The sequence below is a fragment of the Podospora anserina genome, chromosome 5, assembly GCF_000226545.1.
Source record: "Podospora anserina S mat+ genomic DNA chromosome 5, supercontig 4".
NCBI lineage: Eukaryota > Fungi > Ascomycota > Sordariomycetes > Sordariales > Podosporaceae > Podospora > Podospora anserina.
This window is the reverse complement of record NW_001914844.1, coordinates 422,177-434,239: the sequence shown is the minus strand read 5'-3', so window position 1 is coordinate 434,239 and position 12,063 is coordinate 422,177. Positions and strand designations below refer to the sequence as shown.

General features: G+C 50.4%; 3 protein-coding genes across 3 annotated transcripts in view; 2 read left to right on the top strand and 1 right to left on the bottom strand.

Annotated features, from left to right (window-relative positions):
• Positions 1 to 34, top strand: part of PODANS_5_4330 (uncharacterized protein) — a gene marked incomplete at both ends in the record, with an annotated part of 1,118 nt that extends 1,084 nt beyond the window's left edge. Inside the window, one exon of the mRNA XM_001904950.1 lies at positions 19 to 34. Coding sequence (XP_001904985.1) covers positions 19 to 34 — 16 coding nt within the window. The remainder of the gene's footprint in view (positions 1 to 18) is intronic.
• Positions 35 to 1,763: 1,729 nt separating this feature from the next.
• On the bottom strand, positions 1,764 to 2,471 carry PODANS_5_4325 (uncharacterized protein; the record flags this gene model as incomplete). Its single annotated transcript, XM_001904949.1, has 2 exons — positions 1,764 to 1,915; positions 2,003 to 2,471. The coding sequence occupies 2 exons, from the start codon at positions 2,469 to 2,471 to the stop codon at positions 1,764 to 1,766; spliced, it is 621 nt and encodes a 206-aa protein (XP_001904984.1).
• Positions 2,472 to 4,947: 2,476 nt separating this feature from the next.
• PODANS_5_4320 (uncharacterized protein) lies at positions 4,948 to 7,211 on the top strand (the record flags this gene model as incomplete). Its single annotated transcript, XM_001904948.1, has 2 exons — positions 4,948 to 6,660; positions 6,714 to 7,211. The coding sequence occupies 2 exons, from the start codon at positions 4,948 to 4,950 to the stop codon at positions 7,209 to 7,211; spliced, it is 2,211 nt and encodes a 736-aa protein (XP_001904983.1).
• Positions 7,212 to 12,063: the final 4,852 nt, after the last annotated feature.

Sequence of the window (12,063 nt, the reverse complement as noted above, 5' to 3'; positions counted from 1 at the left end):
GTTACTTATTCTTAACAGGATCCTTCAGCCATGACTCGGAGTTGTAAAAGAGGGGAGCTCCTGTATATATTATCATCATTCCCGGCCCTTCCACGCCGTACCTAGCGAGGTGTTCCATTGCTTTCAGGCCAAACGCAACATCTCTACGCCCCTCTTTCCTGGACTGGACCAGCCTGAGCGGACACCAAGCATTATCCCAATGACTTTTTGTTGGGACCGACTCGGAGTTTTATTTTTTCTCGTTTTTGGCTTTCAAAAAGTTCCCACGCTGTGCTGGAACGGGGTTGAGTGGCGGCGCTTCAGGCAAAGGACGGCGTTTCTCGTTTGACTCGACTGTTGATAGCGGTGATTTATGCTATTCTGTTTATTTGGTCTGGCGGGAAGCGCGTGACAAGACAAGAAGCAAAATCGTCCAAAAAGACAAGGAGAGTCTGGCAAGACAAAATAAATAGATGATTAGACACGAGACGGGGGTTATATAATGAGGGGAGTTAATGAGAAATATTTTGAACGTAAAATAATTGTGTTAAACTGTGAAGTGATATGTGTGAGGTGAGGCTGTTAGAAACCAACGAGATGGTATGGGTTATAATGTCCCAAAACCTGGTATAAGAATTCAAGGAAGTGGTGTTGGGGGAAGCAGGTTAAGGATGTGTCGAGTGCGGGGAAAGGGCAAATGTGGGACGTTCATGCGAGTAACTTACTCCGTCCGTTCCGGGAACCTTTTTGGGGGATACAAGCAGGAAACTTGGAAACTTTTGCATGCCAGGTATTTAAAGAAAGAGAAACCTTATCTGTTGGGGGAGCGCTGAACCTTTTATACCTTGAGTCCGGGATGGGTCACGATGTTTCTTCTTCAGGATTGGGGTTACGTTGGTGAAGTCATGACTGTTAGCTGGAACTGCTTGGGTGTGGCTGGAATAAGGGCACTTTACAGGGGATGGGGTATGTAAATTTAGGTATGTTGAGGAACAATTAGGAGCTTTTATTTATAGTAGTTTATTGCACTATGGTGTTTTTTGCGAAGCAGGTAGAGGTTGTGGGATTTGAGTTTTGGGGCTGGGAACATTATTTCCGAGTACGTATGGACAGTCAGCTAAGAAGTCAACCATGCGTCAAAAAACCCAAATCACCGAAGAGAAGTCCGAGATTTCGGAACCAAGGTGGGAAGGAGTGAAGTAGAAAATTGGCCAAGGAACGGAGAACTTTAGCAACACCGAGGGTCCGGTCTTGTCGGTTGGTTTGGTGATTGGGGGTGGGAGTCTTTTGGTGCGCGTGTTTGGGGTATGTGGCACAGCTTGTATGGCAATTAGTCTGCCGGTTGTTATTTAGACTGTTCTGGGCTGGAAAGGGGGTTGGTTCGTTGTTGTTGATAAATGGGGGGTCTGTCGTCATGCCTGGCACTTGAGGTTCAGTGTTTGGTTGGATATGAAAGGGCATACTCAGGTAGACGTGGAGGGATGTAAGTGACAGGGAAGGTGAAGGGGAAATAAAGGCCTGTGTGAAAAGGATGGGTTGGGTTTCCGGTGATTGCCTGAACGCTGTTATCTTCACAATGGTGAAGTCGATTCACAGGAGCCAGACACCCGGATGCCAACCTACTGTTGAATTGTGGATGACGAGAGAAAGCAAGACACTGCATCTTGCTGACCAAGTACCAGTTACAGACCTAACTACCTACCTAGGCACCAAAGCCAGTCTGGTTGATGTGAGTCCAGCACAGCCGAACTTTGCCCCCTTGTTTCCAAATGCCCGAATCCATCTCATTTCGACTGGGTGCTGATTTCAGTAGTCGAGGTAGCAAAAGTCGTGGGGAAGGCGGTGGGTGTAAGAGTAGTGGTCCAGTCGTCGGGTGTGCTCTCTGTTTCAGTCCCGACGCATGACATAGTACCGTCATAGTTGGTGAAGACAGTGTCTGTTGTAAGTTTACTTTGTTAGCAACCTTTGGTCGTGAGTGTCTTCACGATTCAAGGTCTGGAAGAGAGGGAAAATAACAACTTACCCAGATCCCCTGTCACATTCTTGATCGCGTACTTCTCCTCGTTCGTGTCCCAGAACTCGCACTCGCACTGCAGAATAGCCCCAGGATCGGCAGTCAGGATGCACTTGTCGCAGTCTCTGCTGAGCTTGCCATATATGGAGGCCGCGAGCTTCATAGTGATGTCGTTGAAACCAACGCAGAAGTCCAGCACGGTAACGGGGTTTTTGACCAAAGGCTTGGAGGGGTCAAGGGGTGTGCAGTCAGCTGAAAGACCGTAACCATCAAGGGTGATGTTGGTGCAGGTCTTGGAAAAGTCGTGGAATTTCTCGAAGCCCGGGCCTCCTTGAGCGCTGGTCAAGGAGGTGGTGAGGGCGAAGAGCCCGATGGCAAGCGTGTTGACAGAGGCGAACATCTTGAGGTTTGCTCTGCAGGTGTTGGATGGGCTGGTTGTGTTTCTGGAGGGCAAATCGTTGAGGAGAGGAAAAGTCATGGCTTGAATAGCCAGGAGGAAGCTGGTCGACCATCTTTTGAGATGGGGCCTTGGAGCGACTCAACCGAAGAGCATCACGGGGCCACTCGGTGACCTGGCAAACAGACAAAGGGTTGCTCCTTCCTCTACACTGTTCCTCTGATCCCATATCATCTTGTGACGTCGTTGGGTCCATGCAGGAGCAATAGTCTCCGCTACTTTTGTTCTGCTCATGGCGGGTTCAGGGGCTCCAGTAAGATCAAGACAGCAAAGAGTCGAGAAGTAGGCTATGTGCCTTCAGATAGGTAAAACCAAGGGACTTTGGAAATAGCATCCAGTGGCCAGTCCAACACCTGCCGACACTTAGCTTAGATAACTACCAAGTCAGTTATGCCTGACAGCTTTGTTCAGAAGATGCTTCGTGGATGAAGCCGTCATTGTCGCCAAGAGCTAGCAGTGGGTTCTCTAGAGTAATGCCGCTTGCCCAGCCGGGAGCTAAGTTTTGCAAAATCAGCAACTTTGCTTGGTTGCAAGAAAACGGTGACACGATAGGGCTGGCAAAAAGGAAAAGGTGAAAAAGAAATGAGAAAAGGGACGTTGATATAAAACGTCTTTTTCAGAGTGACACCAGACAAACGTTGCATGAAGCCATCGTGGAGAAGGACCTTCGACTGGTAAAAGCAGCTGAAGCCGGTGGAGCGAAACAGTGGCCAAACTCAAAAGGAGCTGAAAATAATCGGGGCCCGAAGTGTGGATATCGTGGGCGAGACGGTGTTACCGGCGAGATCCGTTTGCTTGCTACCGCAGCAATCCCGGGTTGCTCCCCCGAGATCAGCTCCCGAGGATCATCAACCTCAACCGAACCGACCGGCCTACTGTGCGACATGTAAGTTGCCAACCGTGAGACGCGGGGAGTTGGAGATGGAGGAGGACCCTGGAATGTGGAAAGGCGTTGCGGTTTATGCGCGATGTTTCTGTGGTGCTGTGCCTGGCGGTGGCATAAAACCACCGAATCCCCAAACAACGTCTTCCCCGCCACAGGCCCTGTCCTGAGATTAGGCACGCCCCTCCTTCATTTCCAGGCCCCGATCGATTGCTCCATCTCACAATTCTAGAACGATGAGAAAAAAAGAAAAAAAAAACAAAGAAGAAAAGCAAAATGGAGATATTCAAGGTGCATTTCTGTTGACGAAGTTGCAGTCCACTTTTTCTACATTTTCTACAGAGTGGGAAATGCATCGAGATTGGGGGTGAGAAATGAGGGTGTTCCCTCATGGAGAGCATCCGGACGCCACAGCCGGCCCGCGGGCAGAGTGGTGAAGCTGCAAGCCACAGTGTTTCCGCACCTCGCCGTTGCTCCCACACCTGTTTCACAACCTCTGCTGTCGGTGGCCTTGTTGGTGGGGAGGGAACAGAGCAGGCCGCTGACTGACTCCGAATATCTTCATGAATCGGGAGTGCACAAGTGGCTCTGCATGGGCCTGGTCTGGGTACGTTGTTCCGGGGAGGCAGTACAAGTCATGACTTTACTGGCGGGGGCACCGTCGCCTGTTCAGCTTGTACCGTTGGGTATTAACCGTGGCCGGTGTTTTTGTCCACCATGGCCGGAAGGATGGACGGATGGAGAATGATATCAGATGGCGGCCGCAACCGGATTGGAGCATTTCCACGCTTATCTCTAACAACACAGGGAAATGTCTGCATCTGATATCACGACTCTCTCAATCGAGATACCGGTTCCTGGCTTCCCTTTGTGCCTTGGTTTTAGCTCATCTTGGGAGATGCTGGCGGCAGCTTTTCATAGGCTGTGCCCCACATTTGATGCCAGGTCTGATTTCCGGACCCGCGCTTTCTTACCCCCTTCTCGCTTGCGCCGTTAGTTTCTTCGTCATTTGCGCGCCCATCGCCCACCGCATCTTGACTCGTTTTTTTCCTTCTCTCCATCCTGATTTCCTGATTCCTGATTCCAGATTCCCTCGACACGTCGCTCTTTTTCCCCCCTTCTTTAACAAACAATAGGCCCGTCCGTCTCCTCGACGTCGGCCAGACACTCGTTCATCTCACACCCACACCAGCCACCACCATAGCACCACACCACACCACACCACACAACCACGACATTCGCTACATAATAGTTATTGCAGCCGCCCGCAGCATAATACGAAGAAAATCAATCGTTCACAGCATCCTGCGTACCGGAGTAGTTAATATATCACCAGCTGCTGCTTTTTGTTGCGAGCCGAGTCGCGCGCCACGTTTGTTTGTTCCCGTCGCCCAATCGCTCTTCGACCCAAACCCTATCGTGAGACATCTACTCGGCATTTCAGGGGTTTGCCGCTCAGACGCCGTGCGCCATATCGTCAATCCAGCGGTTGGCTCCGAAACGACTGCACTGCGACGCTTCCCGTCGCATCCATATTCTCGACTTCAGGAAACCAAACAATAAAACCTTCCAATTCGCATATCGACATCGGTCTTGTTGGTGGATCATGCCAAGATGATGATCTATGAGAGACCCGTTCATGATGCCGTCCTGCCCGGTCCAGGTTCGCCTCCGGGCATGACGGCCTCCAAATCCTCGAAATCCTCCTCCCTCAGCTCCATTGCCTCGGACGACTGCAGTGTGCTTGCCGATGTTAGTCACTTTGAAGAAATTGGGCTCGATGACGGCCAAATCGATCCTCGACGGTTATCCGACCCCAAGAGCATTACAAATCCCTACGATTCGCGATCCGTTACGAAGCGGCCCATGTCGGCTTCTACGCCACGACTCCAGAGCTCTCGCGAATCCTCCAGGACACGCTCAAAGCGGGATTCCGCCTCTTCGGTCAAATCGCGCCCCAGTATCGCTCCACTGCAGAGCTCCAGCCTGCGAGCTGTCAATGGCCGCGTGAACAGCCTTGGGCCTTTGCCGGAACCGCAAACCAGCCCACTGCCAATGCGCAACCTCGCTCTGCGTCCTGCTTTGAGCTTGACTGCGCGGCACAGAAGCCCCAGTCCAGGTGGGTTCACACTCGCCCCACGAGACACCAACCTTGCTCCGAAGCCACGACGAAGCAGCTGGCAGTCCAGCCGAGAGCGCAAGTCGGCCATGGAACTCGAGCTGGAGTGCGACGAGGATGACGGAGACGACATTCCCGACGGCCTTGTTCTGGACAACGTTCCCCTTTCGCCCAGGCCGCCCAGTGAGCGCACCAAAAGCCAGCCCTCGTCAAAAACGCCATCCCCAGAGCGAACTCCCAAGGAGAGAGTGCGCAGTGTCGGAAATGGTACACCTCCGGTTGCCGTGGCCCAAGGCTGCCTCCGATCCCCCATGTGGAAATCCGAATCTGCCCTCTCCACGCTCAGTTCCGCCGCCTCCAGCAGGGTGACGAGCCCTGTGGCAACGAGATCCAAGAGCTGGAACTCGGTTTTGAACGACTTGAACCCCGACGCCAAGGCCCTCACAGAGAAGCTTGAGGAGCATGCCGAGGATTTGGAGCACAGAGCTCAACGGTCTAGCACAGGCTCGATGCCTACCCCCAGAAGGCTCTCCGAGACGGATGCGAAGCCCAGAGTCAAGTCCGCATTTGCCGAACTGCCCCCTCTCCGCAAATCCAACATCATGATTGATCCATTACCCATTTCCAAAGAAAAAGAGGCCGTCCTGTCCCGCACCCGCCCATCTTGGCTTCCCCCCAAGGATCCTGCCGAGGAGCGCAGGCACCTGAAGGAGTACCAGAAGATGATGGCCCAAAGCCAGGAGGCCGAGAGGCGTCGGGAAGATGCGAAGCGTGTTCGCTCAGAGTGCCGTGATATCGCAGCAAACAGCATGATGGCGATTTGGGAACGTGATATTTTGCCCCGGTGGAACGAGGCTGTTCGCGAGCGCAGGACGAGGGATATGTGGTGGCGAGGAATCGCACCACGGAGTCGAGGAGCCGTATGGACCAGGGCGATTGGCAATGATTTGGGCCTGACCAAGACATCTTTTGACGCTGCATTGAGCCGTGCCCGTGACGCCGAAGCAAAGACAAAGTCTGGACATGCCAGCATGGAAGATACCCGTGCGGTTGGCTGGTTTGACTTGATCAGAAGCGACGTCCAGGACCGAACATGGCCAGACCTTCGCATCTTCCAGCCTGGAGGCCCGCTCAACCAGAGCTTGGTCGATGTGTTGAAGGCTTATTCCATGTACCGCAGTGACATTGGCTACGTGTCTGGGTGTAACGTGAGTTGCTTACCGGTTCTTGTTCTTTTTGGCTCATGCTAACCACAAAACAGACCATCGCGGCACTTTTGCTTCTCAACCTCCCAACCCCAGTTGATGCCTTCATTGCACTTGCCAACGTCCTTAATCGGGGCCTGCCACTCAGCTTTTATGCATCTGACGCCGGGGCCAAGTCGTCTGCCTACAACCTGTTGCTGCAGACTCTGGCCCAGAAGGCACCCAACCTCTGCGACCATCTGACGAACCTCCCTGACCACAGCCCGGATGCCTACCTTTCCGAAATCTTCACCTCCCTTTTCACCCGCCAGCTCGCCTTGGACGAGGCCACTCGGCTATGGGATGTTTATGTCTTTGAAGGCGATGCCATCATGATCCGTGCCGGCGTGGCCTATCTCCTCAGAAATGAGATGACGCTCCTCAGTGCTAAGAACATGGCGGACGTCCAGGCCACGCTGAACCTTTCATCAGAACAAAAGGCACCTCGTGTTGTTGGCGGCAACGGTGAAGAGGAGAGGTGGATGCGGGCCGTCAGGGATGCTGGCAAAGCCTGATCTGTGACCACGGCTTTTGTTTCCTTTTCTTTCTGGGCATGTGGGCAGTACATATGAGACAGACGACACTTTTTTCACGACCGGGCACACTACAACAAGGCGAAGCAAAGACCAACGTACATATATTTGCAACCCTTTATACGCCAACCCAACAACGTACACTTCCAACGCAGTCATGAAACAATGCGGGTATCGAACACCTTCCTCAACCTTGTTTACCCAGAGGCAGCGTTTTGTCTTTTTTTTCTTTTTTTTTCTTTTTTTTCCGTCAAGCCATCAGGCGTTTATACCTTGGAGCTGGCGTATGATGGAGCCACGGCTACCTCACCTGTTTCTTCGGTTCTTTTTCTTTCGCGGCCCCGGTGTTCTTCTATTCGACTTTTTTTTTTTTTTCCAGGGGCGGCCCAATTTTTGTTCACAGCTGGTTTCTTTTTCTGTTCGGTTCTTCCTTTCTGATTCTACTTTGAGATAATAGTCTTGTACTATTACTATTGTGTATATCTTAATTCTTCAAGTTTTTATTGGTAGCGAGGGGGGAGGGGTTGTGTGGTGTTGTTCAAGTTGTATGTTGAGCAGGCAGCAGGCAACAACGTTAAGGGGATGAGGGGCGGTTTGGTGTTTTTGCAGGCGGAAGCTATATTCTGAGGAGTGATTGATTGGGTGTGTGGGATAGACGGGAGGGAAGGAAAAGGTTGAAGTGATATGAGGAGTATCGATGGGAGTATAAATACATTAGGGAGATACCCTGTTGCTATGATACTCGTTGATTCTGTTTATATATGATGTTGATTAGTATGTGATGTTCGTGATGATTGTGGTGGTTGTGGTGCCTGTGATGCTTGTGAGGTCTACCTAAAAATATTCATATAAAAGCCATACTTGGAAAAGAACCTGAAATCTATTCGTACTTGTGTCCAGGCTTTATTCAGTTCCCTACACTCCAATATGATGGTACGGGACCTCTTCCCGAAGCTCCTTTCTACAGGCCGTTTGGTGTTGAGCCTAGTTACCCAACTAATCTTTGTGTTTTGCTACTGACATTGTCATGGCAGGATACCACATGTCATCCATCATATGCTTAATCTTTATTTTAGGATATAATGCTAAAATCACCCATTGTTCTAGTTACTAGATACATTGCCTTTCTCTTCTCGACCGCCGTGGATAAGCAGTTTCTAACAGTACCTAATTATCTACATGTTCCCCCGATCACCTGGCCCTCAAAGAATCTCAGCAAATATCTCGAGCGAGGAGTCGTGCTCGTTGACCCAATTGACGATACGAGAGAAATTGCGACACATGTGAACTGTAGATACACGTGCCTCAGGCTGGGCATCCCCGTGGTCTGTGTAGAAGATAAGGCCAGTATCGGCATGGCACATGAGCACCTGGCGAAGAAGATCGATGCAGCGATCAACATGTTCCCAGGTCATTTCAGGCGGATCCTGGAAAGTATCGACATGCTGATAGTGATTTCTCCAAATGAACTTTCGGGTGATATATTCAAGCAGTGGAGCTGATGGAAAAACCTCCACCGGGGCGTAGTAGTGCCCATTTGCGCTTTTCGTAGGCTTGGATGTTGGGTCGAACGCCTGAAGTGTTTCGTTGTTCACCAAGATCATTGGTTCTGCGAGCTTCGCATCAGCATGCTCACATTGCTAACTTGGTGTTTAGGGCACTTGAGTACGTACGGTCAACCGGAGAGTCCCACATATTATCGAGCTCTTCCCGGGGTTGTCCCTTGAAAACAAACGGCTCCCCCAGCTTAGCATCAAACCTCATGGGCGACCTCTTAGGTCCGACAACGGATCTACACCTTTATTAGTATTCAGAAATAACAATGTTGTTAGCGTGCGTGGTGGGTGATAGCTGTGCGAATTGAGACGAGGAAGAATGCATGTTGAAAGGATTGGTAACCGGACTTTGGAATCCCAGTTTCACTCATGGTAGGTACCTAACCTCAATCCTTACAAGTTGGAAACTGCCCCCAACGACTCAGCCATGTGTCCAGGCATGTGTTATACCCGTTGGTCCCGCCCAAGACAACGGTTTATTCCATACCTTAGTCCATGTCATGGGTGACTCTCTCCGCCCCTGGGGTGGTCAATATGTAGCTGTCTCGGGGCTTGCCGAACGGTGCTGAAGAATCATGCAACCAGGCACTTACTATGCCCAGCTGCCTGGGCAGGTGTTCGAGAATCCCTGACATGCTGGTTTCGAGAAGCACATGTTATTCGGCGTGCTGTGTAGAATGCAGCCCACCCAGTTCAGGTGACACTTTTGAAAACCAAGCCTTGGGGGGGGGGGGAAGGGCTCCATGGCTGTGTTTTTGTCATCGAAAATGAATCTGCAAGCTTAACAAATTCACGCCACGTAGCTACCGCAGCAGTGTTTCCACAAAAACACATACCTTGACTGGTTGTATCCCTGAACCCTCGTAAAAGACCCACGCATGTGCTTCCTTCACGGGGTGTAAGTATACGTCCCCCAGCCGAGAGGATCATCCTTGACGACAGTATCCTTGTCCACCTTGTGCATAAGTCGCCTGTTCCAAGCCCATTGCTGAATCTTGGAAAAACTACGACATGTGTGAACGACTTCGGCAACGACCTTCGTGGGAGTGTTTAGTGACATCCGAGCAAAAGTGGTGGGGGTGACGTCGCTACTACACCGAGGAGGGGTCGCCATGTTAGATACCTAGATATCCAGAAGGTTGAGGGGTCGATGGTTGCAACTAACCATAATGCTTTGGCGTAGCATATCAATGCAGTGATCTATGTGCTCAATCCCCATCGACTCATCCGTGTTTTGGCTTGTCAACCCACGATAGATGCCCTTTCGTATCATGTTCTGTTGCCGCATGTCAGCGAAACCAGTCCCGAGCGATCAAGATTCAAGACTAAGAATAAGAGAATCACTAATCATACCAGGCAGTGAAGTTGGTGGAAAACAGCCAGCTGGACAATATATCCACCTATCATCGCCGGGTATTAGAAGTGTCTTGTTCTCCATTGGTCTCGCCTCCTCCGTGCTGATTCTGGAGATTCCAACTGGAAAAACAATTAGTAAGTATCCTGCGCGGGACGGTGTGGCCATGGGTACTCACAATCATACAAATCAGCCCACAGTTTGTCGTTGTGAGGGTTGGGCTCCCCCCTGCAATGGTGATGTTTCAATGCCAAATGCACTGGAGAATGTGACCCGCTCGCACTCAATAGCTCGCAACGCCGGTGCTGAAATATATCACGATGCAGTCGTCAGTAATTATTGTGAAGACACAGGAAACCTTTGACAGAGTATGTGAGCAGTTCATCGGTTATTGAGCGTTAAGGATGACAAGGTGGTGGTGCACTGTGATTTCAGTGATATACCAACCATATCAGACTCTTGTCCCTTGTCTTTGTCGGTAGCTGACCATGCCCAATCTAGGCCCAACCAACGTCTTATTTAGACGAGACGTCGGGGCGTATAACCGCCCTAATAGATTACGACTTTGCCTGGATCTCCCACCCCTCTTACGAGTTTCTTTGCTCATTTGACGGGCTTGGGGGTCAATTTCGAGGTTGGTCCTGCGATAAAGAGAGTTGGGAGGTAGCGTTGAGGGATGCCAAGCTCCATGGGTTTCCTGCCTCCCTGCCATCTACTAGCGAGTCAGACTCGGGAGTTGGTTGGGTTGTTGCACGGGAATGGGAGGAGGCATTGGAGGCTGAAGGAGTCAGGCGACCGAGGACTATTGAGGGGACTGATAAAGTGGCTGATGCTGATGCGATCCTGTGTGCGATTTTGCCGTGGCGTGTTACCAACGCGGAAATTTTGGCCCGTCCGACGGAGGAGGTGATTATTGAATGCAGGAATGATAATGAGGAGCACCTGGATAAGTTGTTGGCCCGCCTGGGTTTTTGATTGCTGGTATGAATAAGGCAGATGGCTGGATGGGAATGGAAATCGATGTTTTGCGAGCTGGTGTGTTGGTTATACGATTTTGCTTTGGCCTTGCTCGAGTTAAGGGAGATTTACACAAATGCTACAGAATATAGGTAGTTTACATAGATAGGTATAGAAACCTAACAGAGAAAAAGAAAGCTATACGTGTCAGTGCAAAACAAGCCCTAAAACCACAGAGTAACCCACGTGTGGGCCTGACAAAAGGTGGGACCAGGTGAATACTGGGAGCAACCACACTTTGTGCAGTTAGTTAGCATGTTCAATCCCTGTGATATGGACGGGGACCTCTCTGGTCTTGATGGTCGTTAGCGCCTGGTTAAGGCTACCGTGTGGTAAGATATGGTGGGAGGAATATCGAATGTGGGTTATACATTCGATAAACGCCAGAGCCTTAGGCGAACTGATTGAAATCCAGGTAGTCATAAAGATAACTCAGCATCGTTAGCTTTTGTGGGTGTCGTTCATGTCCCTAAGTGTCTAATATGACACTTGGAGGGTGTAAACAAATAAAGAGAAAAAATACAAAAGAGGTTTCCGTAATGCCTGATAGTCACTCACCTGGTAAAACAGTGTGATTTTCAAGGTTGAAAATATATATATCAAAGAGGAGAAATAATAATCGGAAACACCGGGTGTGGGCCAAATGTGTCAGTGATATAGCATGTGCAATATAAGCCTGGCAGCAAGGTAAACGAACAATGGGAAAACCAATCTATAAACAATGCGATGTCATTTTAGAAGAGCTAGGGCGCATTTAATTATCTAAGAAACACCCAAAGAGATCATGGAACAAATAAGCCTTCGCAGGTCAAGAGGGGATGATGACTTGTTGTCAGGTTATTTTGTGCTGAAGTTAGGAGTAACGCGGCGAGAGACTCAAAATAACAGAAGATACCAAACACGCCAC